The 21530-nt window shown below is 36.9% G+C and overlaps 1 protein-coding gene across 1 annotated transcript; it reads right to left on the bottom strand.

Annotated features, from left to right (window-relative positions):
* Window positions 1–3999: 3999 nt before the first annotated feature.
* On the bottom strand, window positions 4000–4855 carry LOC107062055 (uncharacterized). Its single transcript, XM_015312266.1, has 3 exons — window positions 4678–4855; window positions 4513–4541; window positions 4000–4368 (listed from the first exon to the last, which is right to left on the bottom strand). The coding sequence occupies exons 1-3, from the start codon at window positions 4853–4855 to the stop codon at window positions 4000–4002; spliced, it is 576 nt and encodes a 191-aa protein (XP_015167752.1).
* Between the last annotated feature and the right edge of the window lie 16675 nt (window positions 4856–21530).

The following is a 21530-nucleotide window of genomic DNA, read 5'->3' as shown; positions in this document are numbered from 1 at the left end:
ATCTAAGTCGGGTAATGGAACTTCCCAAAAATAGATTAGAATTTTGGAAGGCTAAATTCATAGATGGCTTACCGCCTTTATTCGCAGAAAGAGTTAAGAAAACTCTAAGAGACCCTCAAGGGATTGTTCCTTATAATAATTATACATATGGAAAGCTTATTGGAGCTTGTACTCAAGAAGGCATAAATTTATGCAATGAGTTAAAACTCTCTAGACAGCTTAAGATAGATAAGCTAAGAGAGAAATCTCAATTAGGAGATTTCTGTACACAGTTTGGTTTACCAGATGCTTCTAAAGGTACCAAACATGAGACTGCTAAGTCTGAACACCATAGATCTCATCGGAGGAGAAAAAGATCCAGAAGGAGATCTAGAGAAGAAAGAGAAGAACGGAAAGCTTCTCGTAAGTCTCATAGATTTACAAGAAATAGGTCAAAAAGAGATCTTGATAAGATCAAATGCTACAAGTGTGGAAAATTTGGACATATAGCTCCAAATTGTAAGCTAGAAAAGCTTAAAGCTTTAGAACTAGATGATGATATTCAAGAAAAGGTTTATAGTTTTCTTTATACTTCAGGTTCCGAGTCAGATTACGAAGATTCTGAAGCAAGTTATTCAACAGAAGATGAACAACCTGAGTCTTCTAAAGATCAACAAGACTCAAATGATACTAGCAAATGTCATGGTGATATTTGTAATTGTGAACATGGCGAGTTCTACAAGCTACAATCTCAATTCGAGGATATGAACTTATTCACCATAACCTCAGACAATGTTATAGAACTTCTTAAAGAAGTTACTGCTAACACTCTTCGTGAAAAAATTATCCAATTGGCGGCTAGTAAAACTAGCTCTTCAGCGCACAGCAGCCCTGATGATAAAAGGGGTAAAGATGATTTTGTTTATTCTGCTCCATATTCTCTGTCTAAAGTTCATAATAGACTTTCATCTAGACAAACTACGGTAGTTCGTGATTCCTCTTTTGATGATTTAAAAGGAGAAATTAAGCATTTAAAGGAAGAAATTAAATTTCTTAAACAAAATCATATTATTTTTTATCACCGTCTTACTCAAATTGAGTCTGCTAATAGCAAAGGAAAGAATAAGGTTGATGACGAAATTGATGAAAATATTCTTGCCAAAACAACTAATAATGATCCAAAACAAAATATTTTTAGGAATGATGCAAGTTGTTACAGCTCATAAATGGTATGTTAAATGTACTATTTTAATTGATAATTCTTTTTCTATATCTAATATTGTCATGATTGACAGTGGAGCTGATGTAAGTTGCATTCAAGAAGGACTAGTTCCTACTAAATATTTTGAAAAAACTACTCATTTGGTTAAATCCGCATCAGGACATGTTTTAGATATAAAGTATAAATTATCAAACAGTCGTATTTGCCAAAATAAAGTTTGTATTCCTCACTTCTTTTTCTTGGTAAAAAATCAGTTATACCCTCCTATCATTTTAGGAACTCCTTTTATAAATGTTATTTATCCTTTTACAAATATAAATGCTAAAGGTTTTTCAGCCACTTATAAGGATCGTGATATTAATTATACTTTCATCACTGAACCTGTTTCTCGTGATATTAATGCTTTGATTGAAATGAAACAAAAGCATATTAATTATTTACAGCTTGAAATCTTTAGTATGAATATTTTTTATACTTTAAAAACTACTAAAGTTCAGGAGAAGATTAACATAATCTCTGAACAGATAGCCATTGATATTTGTGCTGATCATCCTAGTGCTTTCTGGAATCGAAAAAAGCACATCGTAACTCTTCCATATGAAGATGATTTCTCTGAGGAAAATATTCCTACGAAATCCCGCCCTTGCCAAATGAATTCTGAACTAGTTGAATTCTGCAAAAGGGAGATTGATAATCTGTTACAAAAAGGTTTGATAAAACCTTCCAAGTCACCTTGGTCGTGTACTGCTTTTTATGTGAACAATGCAACAGAGAAAGAACGTGGTGTTCCCAGGTTAGTTATAAATTATAAACCGTTAAACAAATTTTTAAAATGGATCAGGTATCCTATTCCCAATAAAAGAGATCTTCTGTCAAGATTATATGACGCCAATATATTTTCAAAATTTGATTTATAATCAAGATATTGGCAGATTCAAATATTTAAAGAGCATTCATATAAAACTGCTTTTAATGTCCCCTTCGGACAATACGAATGGAATGTAATGCCATTTGGTTTGAAAAATGCCCCTCATATCAAACATTTGGACATTTTCAAGAAAATAGTTATTCAAAATGGTTTGGTAATATCTAAACCTAAGATGAGTCTTTTCCAAACCGATGTCAGGTTTTTGGGTCATCTCATTTGCCAGGGAAAGATTACTCCTATTCAGCGATTCAGCGATCCATCGAATTCGCATCAAAATTTCCGGATAGAACTCAGTTACAACGATTCTTGGGAAGTTTAAATTACATTTCCCCTTTTTACAAAAATCTGTCTCGAGACCTAGCTCCGTTATACGAAAGACTAAAAAAGGAGCTTAAAAAACCTTGGACTGATAGTCTTACAAATCTGGTTAAAACTATCAAGGAAAGAGTTAAGTATTTACCTTGTTTAACTCTCGCCAATCCCGAGTGGCCTAAAATAGTAGAAACAGATGCGTCCAATATGGGTTATGGAGGAATTCTTAAACAAATTAACCCGCATGATAAGCACGAATATCTTATTCGATTTCATTCAGGAAAATGGAGCGATGCTCAACGAAAATATGCTACGGTAGCTCACGAAATGTTAACTATCGTTAAATGTGTTTTAAAGTTCCAAGATGATCTATACAATCAGAAGTTTTTAATAAAGACCGATGCTCAGTCAGTCAAATATATGTTTGACAAAGACTTTAAACACGATGCTTCAAAACTTATGTTTGCAAGGTGGCAAGCACAATTAGCCCCTTTTGATTTTGAAATCCTTTATAAGAAAGGAAGTGATAACTCCCTCCCAGACTTCTTATCAAGAGAATACATTCAAAATGAGTGAATATAGTAGTTTTTCAGAAGATGATCATATTCCTATCTCTATGTTTTTTATAGAAAAAAGATTGATTACTAGTCTAAAGGTTCTTCCTCTTAACAGAGATTTAAAAGAACTTATTTGCGAAAAAATTATAGATGGAATGTTGATAGATCTATTCCAAACAACAGAAGGAAGAAACTATGATTATGACACATATTGGGTCTAAAACTTGTTGTTTCATTTGCAGAATGGAACACCCTTGGATAACTAAGGGTAGAGGCAGAGGCAGAGGAAGATCATCCTCAGTAGTCTCATCAAGATCGTCATACGGATCTTCTTCATCCAACACTCGTACTTATTAGTAAAGTCTCATAATACTTCCGAGTTTTGTATGACTCACCTGGGAAGTATAGACCATTGAGCAAGTACCTTTGGAATATCTTCCAAGGTTCTTTTCTTCTCTGTATATCAGAATTTTCTAAGAGAAATATCATTTCTCTTTTCTTTATTATTATTATGTTTATGTTTATTACTATTATTATTATTCTTATTCTTATTCTTATTATTATTATTATTATTATGTTGTTGTTTATTATTATTATTATTATGTTTTATTTTTTTTAAGTATAAAAACCTTAAATTAATCATCTTTTTATCATGTTAACAACTTTAAGGGTATTTCAGACATTTTGATAAAAAAAAGTGTTTACCAGCACTTATTTGCCAAACACATCAACAGCTTTTTTTCAACTGCAGCACTTTTATCCAAACACATAACTACTTCTTTTAAAAATAAGTTTCAGCACTTTTAAAAAGTTACTTTTTTTTAAGTCAATCCAAACGGGCTCTTAGAATACTACCTAGATTCTAAGAATTTAAACTACGCTAAAATAAAATTTCAAAATTTAAAACAAATTACCTATCTATTACATATTGTTCATGGGTTGCCTCCCATGTAGCGCTTGATTTAACGTCGCGGCACGACTCAACTTGGATTATTCATCATTTAGCTCAAGAGCCTCCTGATCACGATCCGAATCTTCTCCAAAGTAGGGTTTCCTCTTTGCCCATTTACCAAGAACGTAGGGACAGTTTCACCTTTAAGTTCAACAGCCCCATGTTGTGTCATTCTTACAACTTCGAAAGGACCACTCAATTTAGACCTTAGTTTTCCGGGGAATAACCTTAATCTAGAGTTAAAGAGTAGTACCTTTTCTCCCAGAGTGAATGTGCGATGAACTATGTGCTTGTCAAGCCACCTTTTCATCTTTTCTTTGTAGAGCTTGGCATTTTCATACGCATGGAGCCTAAACTCCTCAAGTTCATGTAGTTGATTCACTCTTTTCCTACCGGCTAGCTCGGGGCCAAATTTAACCTATTTATCGCCCAATAAGCTTGGTGTTCTAGTTCTACCGGAAGATGACATGTTTTACCGAACACTATGTGATAGGGAGAAGTCTATATGGGTGTCTTATATGCATTCATATACACTCACAACGCATCATCTAACTTTCCAGACCAATCCTTCCTCTGTGCATTCACCATTTTCTGTAAAATTTGTTTCACGTTTCTATTCAAAACTTCCACTTGGCCACTCGTTTGAGGATGGTAAGTTTTAGCAACCTAATGACGAATACCATACTTAGCAAGAGATTTTTCATTAGATGGTTAATGAAATGCTTACCTCCATCACTTATGATTGCCTTTGGAGTCCCAAAGCGAGTGAAAATATGCTTCTTGATGAACTTGATCACAACCCTTGAATCATTCGAAGGAAGAGCAACAGCCTCAACCCATTTACTCACATAATCAACAGCCACAAGGATGTATTGGTTTCCACTAGATAGTGGGAAGGGACCCATAAAGTCAATACCCCACACATAAAAAAATTTCCACCTCCAGAATGTTACTTAGCGGCATCTCATTTCTTCTTTAAATAGTACCCAATCTTTGGCATTTATCACAACCCTTCACAAAAGAAATAGAATCTTTAAATAACGAGGGCCAAAAGAAACCAGATTGTAGTACATTATGCACCATGCACTCTCCTCCATGGTGTCCTCCATATGGACTAGCATGACAACTTTCGAGCACTTTTTTAACCTCATAGTCCGAAATGCATCTTCTCACCACCCGATCCACTCATTGCTTGGATAAGAACGGTTAATCCCAGATATAGAACTTAGCATCATGATTAAGGTTTTTCTTTTGTTGGGTGGTTGCACCCGGAGGGTAATCACCACTTACTATTAGATTCACAATGTCTGCATACCAAGGCACTTGAGAGATATCTAGTGCCAACTGTTCATCCAGAAACTCTTCCCAGATTTCTTCACCTTCATGCACATGGGAAAAATCCTTCAACCTAGACAAATGATCAGCTATTTGATTTTCAGTACAATTTCTATCCCTAATCTCAAGGTCAAATTCTTGGAGAAGCAATATCCACCAAATCAGCCTTGGTTTATCATCCTTCTTGTTGAATAGGTACCTAATAGCTGCATGGTCAGTAAAAACAATCACCTTAGTACCTACCAAATACAATCTTAACTTGTCGAAGGCGAACGCTAGAGCTAACATCTCCTTCTCAGTCACTGTGTAATTAACTTGTGCAGAAAATCCAGGGTCTTACTTGCATAATAGATCGAGTGGAACACCTTATCTCTTTTTTGTCCCAACACTGCACCGACTGCTACGTCGCTTGCATCACATATGAGTTCAAATGGTAATTCCCAATTAGGAGCAATTAAGATGGGAGCCTCAATCAAGTTCCTCTTCAATGTCTCAAAAGCTTTCAAGCACATCTCATCAAAGTCAAATTTTACCTCCTTCTCCAAAAGAATGCACATAGGTCTTGCAATCTTGGAGAAATCCTTGATGAATCTTCGGTAAAAACCTGCATGACCAAGGAAACTTCGCACCCCTTTTACAGAAATGGGAGGGGGAAATTTTTCAATAACTTCTACCTTGGCTTTATCAACCTCTAATCCCGACTTCGACAACTAATGACCCAACACCATCCCCTCTCTAACCAAAAATTGACACTTCTCCCAATTTAGCACTAATTTAGTGTCCTCACACCTAGCAAGTACTTTATCAAGATTTCGGAGACATACCTCAAAAGATTTCCCAAAGACGGAGAAATCATCAATGAAAACCTCTACAAAGTCTTCCACCATATCATGAAAAATGGCCATCACACACCTTTGAAAAGTTGCCAGTGAATTGCAAAGTTCGAATGGCATGCGTTTGAAAGCATAGGTACCATAAGGAAAAGTGAACGTGGTCTTTTCCTGATCCTCGGGTGCAATTAAAATCTGGTTGTATTCGAAATACCTATCTAAGAAACGATAGTACTCCTGCCCTGCTAGTCGGTCAAGCATCTGATTAATGAAGGGAGCCAGGTAGTGGTATTTTCGGGTAGCATCATTTAGTTTCCAATAATCCATACAAATTCTCCATCTGGTCACTGTTCTAGTAGGAATCAACTCATTTTTCTCGTTTCTTACCACGTTCATGCCTCCCTTCTTGGGAACACACTGCACAAGACTTACCCACTTACTATCAGAAATCGAGTATACAATTCTAGCATCTAACCACTTTATCACTTCTTTTCTCACCACTTCTTTCATCAAATGATTTAGCCTATGTTGATGTTGTGCACTTGGTTTCTGATCCTCTTCCATGTAGATTATGTGCATACATAACGGCAGACTAATCCCATGAATATCAGGCATCTGCCATACAATAGCTTTCTTTCTTCCCTTTAAGACCCTCAATGCCGCATCAACCTGTAGTTGAGACAACTCTGCAGAAAGTATAACATGCAAGGTTTTGTTAGTACCCAAATACATATACCTTAGGTGAGCATGCAGTGTTTTTTCAGTTCCAACTTAGGAGCTTCTTCGATTGAGGGTTTGGGTGGAGGCCCTAATTCACGATCTAATGGATCCACTCTACGCTTGTGATTATCCATGAATGACATATTCAATCATGTCTCTATTTCTTGAGCCTCAGTATCTCCGTCTACCTCATGGCCCACTAACACTCTTTCTAAGGGATCTTCGCGCATAACTAACTGCGATTCTACTATGTGATCTACAATCATAATAGCAGATAACTCTTCACAGATAGAAGGCAATTTTAAGGCGCGGTAAACATCAAACACTTCAACCGTATCATGTGCCCTCATAGTTAATTACCCATCTACTACATCAATCAATGCCCTCTCCGTAGCCAAGAACGGACGTCCCAAAATGAATGGAACTTCATAATCAGGTTTAAAATCTAAAACCATAAAATCCACCAGGAAGATCAAGGAACTTACTTGTACTAACACATCCTTTACTACCTACTCTGGCCTAGAAATGGACCTATAAGCAAGTTGGACAATGCCAGTGGTTCATTTTGGACTACCCAGCCCAAGATTTTTATACAATGATAAGCACATAAGATTAATACTCCCCCTCAAATCACACAACCCCCGAGCAAGAACACTTTTCCCAATAGTACTCTGCATAATAAAACTTCCCGGATCTTTTAACTTCTTGGGTAGTCTATTTTGAATTCTAGAGTTGCACTCCTCAGTAAGTTCCACAGTTTCGTACTCCGTGAGCCTCCTCTTGTTAGCCACTATTTCCTTCACGTATTTAGCATACTTCGGAATACCCTGAAAAATGTCAACCAAAGGCAGGTTAATGTGAACTTGTTTAAGGAGAGAGAGAAACTTACCAAAGCATTCGTCTTAATTCTGCTTTCTGAGCCTTTCTGGAAACGGAGGGGGTAGTTTCTTTTGAGAAACGAGCGTCTCAACATTGGAGTTCTTTACTACCTATTCCACTTTTTTTTCTTTATTACCTTCCTCAGCATCTATCTTATTTGGAGCTAGTTCCTCTAGTTGTAACCCACTTCTAGTACTTACCACATTCAATTGCTTTGGGTTGGGTTCCGTAAAACCGGGCAATCCACCTTAGGGACGCAAGTTCAGAGAATTGGCTACTTGTTCAACTTGTTTCTCTAAACTCATTTGGGACATTTGGATGTTTCTGATGTTCTCATCCTGATTATCTATCCTAGCATTTATCTTTGTCCCTAGTTCAACCATGAGCTGTTGGAGTAATTCCTCATTAGTCATCCCCCTCCTTTGGTACACTAGGATTTGCGCCTTGGTTAGGATTTTGGTATTTCTGCCAGCCCCTTGGGAACGGTATTGGTTAGCCCCTTGCACTTGGTTTTGGTTTTGGTTCCCACCCCATGAGAAGTTAGGATGATTCCTCCAACTAGAGTTATATGTATTACCATAGTTTTGTTGACCTCCACCTCTTTGAGCATTACCCACATAGTTCACGAAATCCGGGTTTGCCTCACAAAATTCGATTTCATGTGCTCCACTACCACAAACTCCACACCAATTGGTTGCTTGTTGTACAATGTTTATCGGTGTTTGGTTTAGGGCCATTTGTTTGAAATGCATGGTCATTTTATATTGCATTTCATCTAGTTTGGCGTTTATGGTGGTAGCTTGATCTACAATCAAAGATTCCCGCGGCCCTTTGGGTTGTGGTTCTAGGAATTTCCCCCTCATACCCCGGGTTCCATTCTGAGAGTTTATCGAGTAAGTCGAATAACTCCTCATGGGTTTTTGCTAGGGCATGTCCACTTACTGCACTATTAAGAAGTACATGTGCATTATAATCTAAACCCTCAAAGAACGTGTGAGCAAGTACCTCATTAACTTGCATGTGGTGCGGGCAAGCATTCAACATTTGTTTAAAACAAGTCCATGTTTGGTACATATCCCCCCTCTGGTTTTGCTTAAATCTTAATATCTCACTCCTCAACCGTGTGGTTTTCTTAGATGGAAAGAATCGACTCAAGAACTTCTTTGCTAGATAATCTCATGTAGTGATGGAGTTTGGTGGCTCTTGGTCTAACCACTGTCTGGCGGCTCCTAACAACGAATATGGTAACAACGTCAGCCTCACATAGTCCAATGAGACTCCATTTGGGATGTATGTATCACTAATCTCTATAAAGTTCCTAAGGTGGATTTGAGGATCCTCGTGGAGGAGACCGGTAAATTGTCTATTAGAATGGAGGAGTTGTACCATGCTCTGTTTTAGTTCAAATCTACCCCCCCGGTGGTGGTTTCCTTATCCTAGACGCCATATTGGTTGTGAGTGGGACTGCCACGTCACGGACTGGTCTTGCCGGTATGATTAGGGGTACCTCTTGGTTATTTAGGTTTTCTTGGTTGTTACCCTCATTGTTTTCATGAAGACCCAATCCCAATTCTCCTTTACGTCCTAGATTAGCCATTTTCCTGCATCGGCGTAAAGCACTTTCAGGTTCGTTGTCTGGTTCTACAAGTTCTCCTTTCCGAGCCAGACTTGAAATTAAAGTGCCTGCAATAAAAGGCTAAGATCAAGTTATTAACACCTGAATATTCTAATTGTAGACTTAAGAAAATCGAATATAAATCAATTTCTAAGTCCCTGGTAGCGGCGCCAAAAACTTGTTGCTCCCCAATATACACGCAAATGTACGCGGTCGCTCAAGTAATATAGTTTCGTAAAGAAACTAGTTATCGTTCCCAAGGGACTTATGATCAAATTATATTTAACACTCAATTCTACAAATACAATAAAAGTAATTGTTTAAAGAGATAGTGATGCTTGTTTAACTACTATTCCTAATTATGCAGTAAATTAAAAGTAACTAATTGTGAACGACTTTAAGATGATGTTTAAGCAAGTAAAGACAATTTCAGGGCTGCAGCATGCAATGAATCTCATGTATCATATTCATAGCCTAGAACTAATTTCAGTTGTCACGTTACTGATTTACACGATTAATTGTATGAGTCGGGTCTCTCGACCTCTAGTCGCCTACTCCAGTTAGTTGTCTAACTAAATCGTTGAGCGGGGATAAACAAGCCAAACTGGCGAGCATTTATATTTCATCATGTTTTGTAACCAAGCAAGTTGTTCGTCCGGGCGTCACTCCTAAACACAAATCAACTCGTAATGGATGATCGAGCTTTCTATATTCGCTGGTCTATCTACCCTCTCCTCTCTCAATTTTAAGAATAGACAATAGATTTATCTTATGGTGCGCAGGCATAAAATACTAAAACACGAATATAGAAGTAACTTATATTGATAACCAAGAATTAATTCATAAATCTTAAATATTCAACATTCGATTCGTAGCTACAGCCCTAGAACTAGGGCATTTAGCCACTCATACTGTTAAAAAACCACAACATACAATTGTTCATGCGATTTTCGGAAAATAGAAGAGTTAGAAGATTGAAACCTACTACAAACGATGAAACTTTCTCTTGCACACTAAAATAATGTCGAACCCCCCTACAAATTAGCCCTAGGGGTCTATTTATAATAGTTGGGAACAATAGAGTCGAATTCTACTTCAACTAGGAGTCCTATTTTAATTTATTTTTGCTGAATAAGTTGGAACACTCGTGGGGCTTCGTGCCACCCATCGTGCCAAATTGTCATGCCTGTATTCCAGCTTGTGGCGCGCTGCGCCCAATAGTACGCCAAGAAAATAGTTCTATAGTGGAAGGCATGATGTGTCGCGCCTAACATTGTTCCAATAAATGGCTTCTTTAGTTCCTCTAATGGTGCGCCGCGACTAACAGTGCGCAAGCCACTGGGACTTCCTTCCTTAGTCAATTTCTTGATTTCTTTGCTCCTTCTTTCTTTGCATCAACCTCATTTCCCGTAAGAGTTTCTGAAAAATATAATCATATGTTTTAGCACACTTTCATCCAAGTTTAACAAAATCAAGCTAATAGTCTTAGAATTATTCTTTAATTCAATCAAAACATGGGCAAATATCGACAACTTAGGCATATAAATGCACCTAAGATCAGCACGCTTTGTGGGTTCAAACAAGTAAACAATATACAGAACTAAGATGAACAAATATTTCGTGCTAGAGTACAAAATAAATCTCTAGTTATTAATAGTATGGTATTTAGACTCAACATAGCTTTCTGCCTCCCATAAAAATGATCTTAGCCTCTCTGGTTTACCCTCAATATCAGAAACCGCAAAACCTTCTTTGTCACCATCTTCAGGGTAATTTTTTATCGATGAATCTGGATCCCATAGTTGTCTCGGTGCTGCTGGCTCATTAGGAACTAACACAAAACTATTTCGACTAGCTTCTTTTATGACAACTTCACTAGCATTGCCCCTTGCATAGACTATGTTTTAACTAATAATTTTTGAGAAGATAATTGGTCCATGCTGAATAAGTCCTAAATGGTTTGTAACACCCCGGATTCCAAAGAGGGAAGCCTAGCAAATTTCAGGACTTACTGGTGCCATCCACAAGGACCCAACCATGGCCCGTAGGTCGAACCACGGACCGTAGGTGGGTCCGTGGAGAAGGCCACCTAGAAGTATGTCCAGGCCATGAACAACAGCTGGACCCACGAGCTATCGTTGGGTCCACGGCTCGTGGTCCAAGCGTTGTAGGTCAAACCAAAATCTCTGACCACCAATGACGGTCGTGTAGGACGGTGTGTCGTCCTGACCATGGTCCATCAGTGGTGGGTCGTGGGTCAGGGGGTCAGCAGTTAGGATCAAGGGTAGTTGGGTCTTCTCGTAATTAATTAGTTCCTATACTATGTCGTTTTACCCTTCACTAAGACCCCTATATAAGCTTTGTACCCTAAATTTCCCGATAGAAATCATTCTCTCTAAACTCACCAAAAAGAAAAGCTCTCAAATATTTCTCTCTCTAGAACTTGAAGAAGAAGAAGGATTCATCTAGGTTTCAAGATAAGGTCTCAATTTCTCTATTGAAGGCTACCATTTGGATTCAAGGTATGATAGTTTTCATCCATGGAGTTTCCAAATTCCTCTATTTCAAAAGGTAGAATTCCCCAATTGAGTTAGGGTTTTCTTCAATTATCATAGGTTCTTTTCATTATTGATTTAAATGATTGAATTATGATATCTTATGCATGAATTGATGGAGTATGATGATTTCCCTATGAACCCATGTAATCCCCATGCTTTCAAGTTATGAATCATATGATGTAGGATTTTGATCTTCAAGGAAGAGTTTTATGAAATTATGCATGTATTGCAAGCTTTACATGATTTTATGATGAAATCCATATCTAACCCATGTTTTCTAAGCATTGATGATTGAAAGTGTGTTTTGAGGTTCAAGAGGTAAATTGTGGACTTATGCATTGTTCTATGAAATCCATGCAAATGCTTTAAGGGTGCTTTGAGAGTAAAGTACCAATGATGATGTTGTGTTGTGAAAGGATATTCTCATAAACACATACTAGCATGATGTGAAAGGTTTTCTCACATAGAAAGGATTCTTAAGTTGAAAGGCTTTCTCACCTAATTGAATCAAAGAGTAAGAGTTATCCTAATGAACTAACTTGGTTAGGTTGTCCAAGGGCACATTTCCATGATTAATGAAGTCAAGTAAGAAATGACTATTCCATGGGATTTATTCTTAGCACCGAGTGGATGTTGATGATGAGATGGAAGCTCTCCCGTTAGTAGAGGGTGTGTTTCTAGAAGCAATCTCATGAGATAGAAGCTCTCCCGTTAGTAGAGGCCGGATTTTTGGTAGCAATCTCCTTATCCCATAACTATGTGCCACCATAGGATGTTGTCTTAGATAGACATTAGCTAGTGGATCCACAATAGCTAGAAAATCATGGTCTTACATTGGCAAGTAGGACACTTTTTTTTGTGTGCGGTAGACACCGGATTTTATGTTAATAGCTCACATGGTCTTACATGTCGGTTAAGGATAATTCCCCACAAGTAATAATGAACTAAGGTTACTTCAAGAGGTATCACATATGAGTTCAAAGGTTTTAAAGAGGAAGTTAGCTTGCATTGATCATGATGTTATGACTTATGTTTTCTAACTCTTTTATATCATGTTTTAGCTTGGTCAATTGCATTTCATGAAATGAAATGTCCCTTTTAGCATGATTTAAATGGTTTATGCATGGCTATCATACTTGGTACATTGTTTTGTACTAACGCATACTCTTGTCTACATTTCTCTAAATGTAGGGTCCGACAGTCAGGGTACTCAGTTTCGTGGCTAGAGGTTGCCTTGAGATATACTTTTGAGCTTTGGTGAGTCCTCATGCTTCAAGGACGGAGTTATTGTTTCACTTTTCTTTCATGTATTTTCTCTTTTGAACATGATGTATGGGCTAGGCCCAATTTCATTCTATTGTATTAGATGACTATGATGAGACAAGTGTATTAGACTTCTTCTTTGCTTTTATAAAATGATTGGGACTTGGACTATTGTTTTACTCTTATTGTTCTATTTCTTATGTTATGAGAGCTAAATGGATTGTATGGAGTCCTTCGGGGTTCTATACACCATGTTACATCTAGGGGTACCCTGGGTCGTGACATGCATGGTTCCTCAACCATCTCAAATTGTATGACTTCAAAACGCAGCCATCAGGTAAAACATGACCAACGACAGGGTCATAAAACCTCTCCAAGAAAGTGAAGAAAATCGGCAAAACAAAGGTCACCTATATTATTATTTCACTTCACGACAATACTAACTAATATGCCACGAATCTTATACACTTATTCATATTATATATAAATTTATACTTGGTCAAATGGGAAAAGAAAAAGAAAAAAACTTAAGAGAGAAAAAAATAAATAAAATAAAAGCTGATAAAAAATGGCCATAAGTGATAGATTGTTATATACCTCCCAGCAAATGGGGTTAGGTAACCCTGCTGCAAGTCCAGACAGTTTATTTCAAGGAGCAAATGAGGGGTCAAGAAGGATTGTAGTTGTAGTTACTTTGATTGATCATATTCTATTCCTTTGCAAATATATACATTGTAGTGATTTTTAGTTGGTTTGATTGATTAATTTCATATCCAAAGCATAGTTAGTGTAAGCTTTGTACTAAATTTATGGATTGGTAAGTCCATTACCAATAGTGAATCCCTGATCAAAATAAGCATGTAAAAACATAAAGTCCAATAAAAAAATGTTGAAAAATATCGAACGACTTGTTATAGAAAAAAAAAGTACCTTGAGGTTTATGTGAATTCCTTCTTTGTTTTTGTTTCCTTGATGAATACGAGAAGCAAATGCATGAAATATAATGCCCAACATATGATTCTCCAGTAATGTAGTAATCATTCTTTACATACTCTGCAAATTGCCAAGGCATTATGTTAAAATGAGATTCTCACAAATAGAAATTATAACCATTTCTCAAAATGAACAAGAATGAGACAAGCAAATTGTTGAATATCTAAGATTAGTAGTCTAACGTACATTAGATATGTGTTAAATGCAAAATCAAATTCTAAAACCACTTACCTAATATTGAGTGTCAAAATATCTAGTGGCAAATAATCTTACAAAAATTGAGAAGCCATATATCCCCATGGCAAGAAGCTACAAAACATATAATGTTAGAAAATATTGTAAAGCTCGAGGGATTTTTATCAGTAACAATTTCATGTCCTATGGCGACAAGCATTTCAATAAGTTTCAGTCCTATTATGTACAAACATTTCAACAAGTCCTTACTTTATTAACAAGAACTCTAAAGAAGAGTGATATATCCAAATTAATGATAATACCACCTTCCTAGCCAACCAACATATTTTGTTTTGCCTCATTCTATACTTTTTTTTTCTGCTTGAATAAAGCTTCAGTTTAATCTATCAAATAGCAATGATAAAAACCGAGTAAAATCATCCCTAACAATGCTTATATTAAACAAATTTTAGATAGATGAACTAAATTTAAGCATCTACCATACCTGATTGTAAGGAACTAGTGATACATGTGCATAGAACTGATCAGAAATCGCATCCATTTGTAATCAAATACATGGAAATCGCCAAGTAAATGAACAAATATTCAAAATTTGCTACCGACAAACCTACACAAGCAAATATCTTAATCAATATGTACCAAATTTTCAACAAAATTCACTCTAAGAAGAGGACAGCTATGGACGGGTAATTAGAGAGGTGTTCTAAGTGACCTTGAGGTAGGTATACTTACTTTCTTCGTCAACGAAATTATTGGTCCAGCACGCTTTGTAATGATCCGCTAGGTCGTTTTGAGCACTAGGACTATTTTGATTCTTCCCGTAAAATTTAAATGGAAATTTTAAACTATTCTGTAACTACGAGTATTTAGTTGATGAATTTTTGTTAAAGAATTAATATAATTGAAAAGTTAATGGATCAAGTCCATAATTTATTTTGGATACCCTTTTACCACTTGCTCCATGGGTATAATTAAATTAACTAAAAGGGGATTTATTGTTCTTTTACTCATAAGTCAATCAAATTGCAGCTGAAATTTCTCGGAGAGAACTTGATTTCAACGACGACAACATTCAATTTACTGCTTCAGGTATTATTAAGCCTTATATATCTCAATCTTTGATTTAAATGAAATGAGTTATGAATAGTGAGTTTTTGGGTATACTTTAATTTACTACTATTTAATGGGAAAGAATTGGAATGCTAATTTAGTTGGAAATTTTAGATTGAATTGGAATACTAATTTAGTTGGAATTTATCGATTTATGTTAAACTCTTTTTGACTTTAAATGAGAATCTTTTTACATTGAATAATGGTTAGTTATCAGATAATTACTACAATGATCATTGGAGTGGGATCATGCATGTGGATTAAATTATTGTAAATAAGTTAATTGCTTCAAAGTGGGTTTTAGGGTTAATTTAGGTGTGAGATGGTCCAATGATTTTAGGTGTATACTTTAATATATTTTTTAAAGTGTTTATGCCAAGAATGGCTAGGGTAAATTGAGGTGAGACTATTTTTCATCACTGCTGCTTCTAGATCCATTGTTACTTTTAGTATTATAATTTGAAGAGTTACTACTTCGGTACAAAAATAGTGAAATATTCGGGTTATATAATGGGATGCCTTGTGAATCCTTTTACTTATGAATAAGGTATATTTTATAGATTGAGAACATTTTGAAGCTTTACGAAAGGGAAAGGTGAAATCATGAGGACTCGTGGCACGTGTTCGGCTTTCAAGGTATGTTAAAACTTTCAAACTTCGTTGGAGGACGTTTTCCTAATTAAAGATTAAAAATAGAATAGACAATGGGTAAGGGCGAAAGATGGGGGTCTCGTACCAATGGTGTGACGGGCATTGGTACGAGTACCGGTGTTATAAAGGGAAAGTTTATTACTATAGAATGTGGGTTGAAATTCGAGAATGCCAAAGCATATAGGCATTAGCTGATATGTTATTGACTTGAATTTTTTATGTGATTGTGTTTCTTTATTGAACCCGTATAATTGTGATAGTTAAGGTGGTTATATATTATGTTGATCTTTGATTGATTCAGATGCATTACCATCCCCTTTATTTGAAATCATATTGTGCACATGCATTGACATGAGACTAAGTATAAGTTGGGCACGTGGAGATCGTCTGTGCTGGGGATTGTGAGAAGTTAAGATTATAATTTGGGGACGTGGAGATCGTCCGTGAGGAAATTGTTTGATTTTATGATAGTGCGTTGAGATCGTCCGCACAGACACGTGGAGATCGTCTGCAACAACTCGCAAAATGATAGGCTGAACTAGAGCCTCATCGTGTGGGTTAGTGTACCCTTGAGTGAATGACTAGGCTGTTTTAGACCTTAATTTAGCAAGGAGGAAGTCTAGGGTGCAAGTAAGGACCTATGCTAGCAAGAAGGAGTGAAAGAAACCTTGTTCTTTGAGGGGCCTTTTGGCGATGGGACTTCATGATCGCCCAAAGGGTTGGGCGAGTCACTCTTGTGCCTTATGATCGCCTAGTGGGCTATCCCATTTGGCCTAGATTCTGGAGCAAAGGGAGAGCTAAGTCACAGCTCGCCAACCAGGTTGGCGGATCACCCTTTAGCTCCCTAGATCGCTTAGTGGTCTGCCCACTGGAATATTAGGCAAGCCAAGGGTGCATTTGGCAAGTTACCTAGTGCAAAGGGTGAGCCCAAGGGTCCAAAGGGCGAGCTCAAGCGGGCAAGGGGCAGAATTTTAAGTTAAAACGTTTTAGGTCCATAGTTCTTTACCAAAGTTGACCCTACAATATTATATTCCTTTCCTAGCAACTATATAAGCTTATTATACCTAAGTTTACCTCATCTAAATCATTATCCCTAGAATCAAAAGAAAACCCAACTTCATCCTCTCCATAGAATATTTCTCTCTCTAGAAAACCCCCATTTGAAGAAGAAGATAGAGTTTGAAGCTTGGGTCAAGAACAAGGTCCATTGTTAAGAGCTTGTGCTAGGGATTTGATTAAAGGTATGTGAATCTTATTCATCCATGGGTTCTTCCACCCATGGAGCCCCCATAGATTCCCCCCAATTGTGAACTCAAAAACCCAATTCTAGCTAGGGGTTGTGATTGCATTATGGGTAGGGCTTGGATGTGATTCCTAATCTAGTGGATAGCATCCAAATATGATTGAATTGTTCTTTGTTTAATATATTATGATGATTTCATGTGTTTCTATGGTAAACCCTAACCTAAGTTGATGAATGTGCTATTTGTGGGTTGATGCCATTAGAGGCAAGGTTCCAGGTTCTTGAGTGATCTTCCTAATTCAATGTTATATGTTGTAATTGATCAAAGTCAGTATCATATAATCATGAATTGAACTAGACTCTATTGTATATGATTGATATTGACTTGTAATGATGAGATTGAACCTCTAAGGCAAATTAGGACTAAGATCACCTAGTTTCAAAGAATGTGATTGAATGTCTTGTAATTTAGGTTCATAATATGCTTCCATGTTGTAGAGTCTTTGAGAATGAGGAGTCATAGTCATGAATGATGATCATTAGGGTTTAAGCAAGAAGCTAATGTGATCAACTTTAGATCCTAAGGCTTTAAGATTAAAATCCACATATGAATCCAAGGCTAATGAATGGAATTGTGTTGAGAGACCTTTACCTACCTAGATCACCTTATGAATCATAGATGGTAGGAAGTGATAGAATCACTTAGGTCATAATGATATACTTTTCTAATGAAGAATTCTAGACATGATGCTAGATATGGATATGAACTTAACATGAAAGACTTCTCACAAAGTAATGGTTCCATGGTTGAAGGACTTCTCCTAACTAATTGAACCTAAGGCTAGAGATCCTTTATACCTAGGTCATGGATTGTGATAGTTTCTCACACATGGTCTAAAAGAGGTATTAGCATGGGTTGGTGGCAAGAACACGTTTCCATTTACTTGAGTCCAAGTAGAGACTTAATGATTATCTTGTGGGATTTATGCCTAGCATCGAAAGGATATTGAAATGAGATGGAGGTTCCCACCTAGATGAGTTTGGGCTTTCATGAAGGTTTCCACCTATCATAGTTTGGGCTTCCCACATAGGATCTCTCACCTAGAAGAGTATTGATTTCCCCAAGTGTGTCTCATGAGATGGAAGTCTCACCTAGTGGAGTTTGGGTTTCTAGTAGCAATATTTGTATCCCATAACTACATGGTAGGAAGTTAGCTAGTGAATCCGACTAAGCTAACAAACCAGTTCCACCTTGGCAAGTGGACCAACCCTTGATGGTATGGGTAACACCATGAGAGATCATATGTTTTCATGTCGGTTAAGGCTATATCCCAATTAAACAAGATTGGTAATGAACTAAGATTGTGCTAAATGTAGCATCTCCTAGAGTTCAAATCTCATGGGCCAAGATTATGCCTAAAGTAGCATCTCCTAGGGTCCAATGCAAATAATGGTCTAAGATTATGCTTGAAGGGGCATCTCTTAGAGACCAAACTAAATGAACTAAGAGTATGCTTTAAGTAGTGTCTCCTAGAGTTCAAGCTTAATGAGCTAAGATGTACTTGATATAGTATATCCTAGGGTTCTAAGTAATGAGGGACTAGTACGAGTTAGTAAAGGACCTCATAATGTTCAAAGTATAAATGGACATAGATGTCCTTGAGTAAGGCCTCATAGAGTCCATAATAATAATAAAAGAACCTAGACATGCTAAAAGAAGTATCTCATAGGGTCCAACCTTATAATGAACGTAAGATCATGCTTTAAGTAGCATCTCCAAGAGTTCAAGTTTAATGAGCGTAGATTATGCTTTAAGTAGCATTTCCTAGAAGTTCCAATATGATGAACTAAGTTGTACCTAGTATAGTGTCTCTTAGGGTTCAAACAAGAAGGGACTAAGATAGACCTAGTAAAGTGTCTCCTAGTGTTCCATGCTTTAAAAAAAGGGCTAGTCTCTAAGTTAAGGAACATGAGTATGATGACCTAAAGAAGTACTTAGTATGAGTAGTAGTATGGGATGTTACTCATGCCTTGCACAAGTATGACTAAGGGTTACCTTATGAGTGTGTCTTACATGAGTGATGTTTGATGGATTGTAGCTATAGATGCCTTCCAAGATAGGGTTGGCTAGAGGTGATAATTCCTACGTCTACATGAAGTAAGCCAATAGTGATACCAAAGGAGGGTGAATATGACTAGGATGACTTCAAGGTTATGCTTAGTGTGTAGGGTATTATGGGATGCCTTTCATACATTGCACAAGTGTGCTTTGAGGTTACTTAGGAGTGTGGTGCCCTTATGGTAAAGAATGCTTAAGACTTAACTATGCCTATAGACCATGATTAGGACGACCAAAAAGGGATACTTGGCTTGGGTAGTATTAAGGGATACTATTCATGCTTTGCACTTGTAAGCTTTTGAGGTTACTTGAGAATGGTTCTATTATGGTATTGATGACTAAGAGTCAATTGTACTTATATTGTTATGATTTATCTCTTATGCTCATTAACTATGTCTCATGTTGACTTGTGTTCATATGATGTTTATATTGGAGATTTTGGCTATGACTATGATGATTCTATTATTATCTCTTATGCTTATGTCTTATGTTGACTAACCATTTGAGATGCTCTTATGATGTGGTGCTAGCTTTCATACTTGGTACATTTTGTACTAACGCATATTGCCTACATTCTAATCAAATGTAGGGTTGAGGAGATTGAGTTGCTTGGAGGCTAGGTTTCTAAGAGGCAAGAAAACTTGAAGATTTGGTGAGTCTTCATAGCTTCGAGGACGAACCTATATTTCCCTTATGTCTTTTATTTATATTTTAGACTTTGTATGGGCTGCGTCCCAAGACTTTTATTCATGAGTTTTAAATAGATGGTTTAAGACAAAGGTTTAGTTAAGACTTCGACTTGTTTATAAAAATGTTTTCGATTGTGTGGATCGAAAGAAAGTTTTAAATTTTCTCGTATTTTCAATTATCTTATGTTAAGCATATGCTAAGGGCTTGTATGAGACCCCTTCGGGGTCAACTACGCCATGTTACGTCTAGGGGTACCCTGGGTCGTGACACCATCTGTGTCGGTATATGGACCTCGCGAGTCCCCCATGGGTCATGAACTCTTGATGTATTTCCGAGGGGTATCATGTATATACGGTTGAGAGAGTACTTGGCAACTGAGGCGTATCATTGCAGGGTATCACATTGCATTGTATCTGATTACATCATTTATTATTGTTGATTACGTACTTTATTGGTGGTTGTACATTACGTGAAGTTTGATTATCCTTATTTGATGAAACTTGACTGGTAAGTATAATATAGACTTGTATAAGTAAAAGACTTATTTTCTTATATAAACTTATGTCACTACTTATTCGTTGTCGGTTTATGAGTGCATGTGGTTTCGTACTCATACTACACTTGTTGCACTCTTTGTGGTGCAGTTTCAATTTCGAATACGAAACATCTCGTGGAGCTTTTTGAGTCTGAGCTTGGAGTATCTTGGAGTTGTGATGAGCTGCTTGGTTGTTCCTTGGCCTACACCTCCCTCTATCTTTTATTTATTCTGTTGTTTTTGCATTCAGCAGGATATCTCTTATGTTTAGGCTTGTCATTTAGTTTCAGACTTGCACCGTATTTTAGAAGCTCTTGTACTTATGATATCAATTCTTGGGGTGGTATTTTAGCTTTCCGTATTTCGTATTTATAGAGGATTTAGTGTTGGAGATATTCTACTTGTTGTTTACCCTTTTACATCAGTACTTAGTTGATTGGTAATATTATTGGGTTGGCTTAACTATCGGTGGGGAACATAGGTGCCATCACGACTTATGAATTTGGGTCGTGACACGCTCAATACATATTGATGCCATCGCCGATGGAGTTGCCGATAGAGTTGACGATGTATCGGACTTCCAGGCTGGTAATTCCAATTGACACCGACGCCATTGTTTCTTCTCCAACAATCGCTATCCAGGAACCCTAAAATGTTAATTAGGAAAATTGGAGAGAAGAGGAGAAAATGTCTCTGCCTTAATATTATAATTAATGGAATTTTAATTTGAAGGTTACCACAGTTAATGACCCCCACAAATTGCTTAGAAATTGCAGAGGTTACTTAAACCTCCGTAATTAGATGTAATTTACGGAGGTTATATTAACCTCCGTAATAAAACCCC

Source organism: Solanum tuberosum, unplaced genomic scaffold (genome assembly GCF_000226075.1).
Source record: "Solanum tuberosum cultivar DM 1-3 516 R44 unplaced genomic scaffold, SolTub_3.0 scf00193, whole genome shotgun sequence".
Taxonomy (NCBI): Eukaryota; Viridiplantae; Streptophyta; class Magnoliopsida; order Solanales; family Solanaceae; genus Solanum; species Solanum tuberosum.
This window is presented reverse-complemented; position numbering and strand designations above follow the sequence as displayed.

Coding starts and splice junctions, on each gene's coding strand:
- LOC107062055 (XM_015312266.1), bottom strand. CDS start 4,855: ATGGGTCCCTTCCCACTATCTAGTGGAAACCAATACATCCTTGTGGCT. Junction 4,542..4,677: donor GGCAATCATAAGTGATGGAG/GTAAGCATTTCA, acceptor CAAATTTTACAG/AAAATGGTGAATGCACAGAG. Junction 4,369..4,512: donor AATGCACAGAGGAAGGATTG/GTCTGGAAAGTT, acceptor GGCGATAAATAG/GTTAAATTTGGCCCCGAGCT.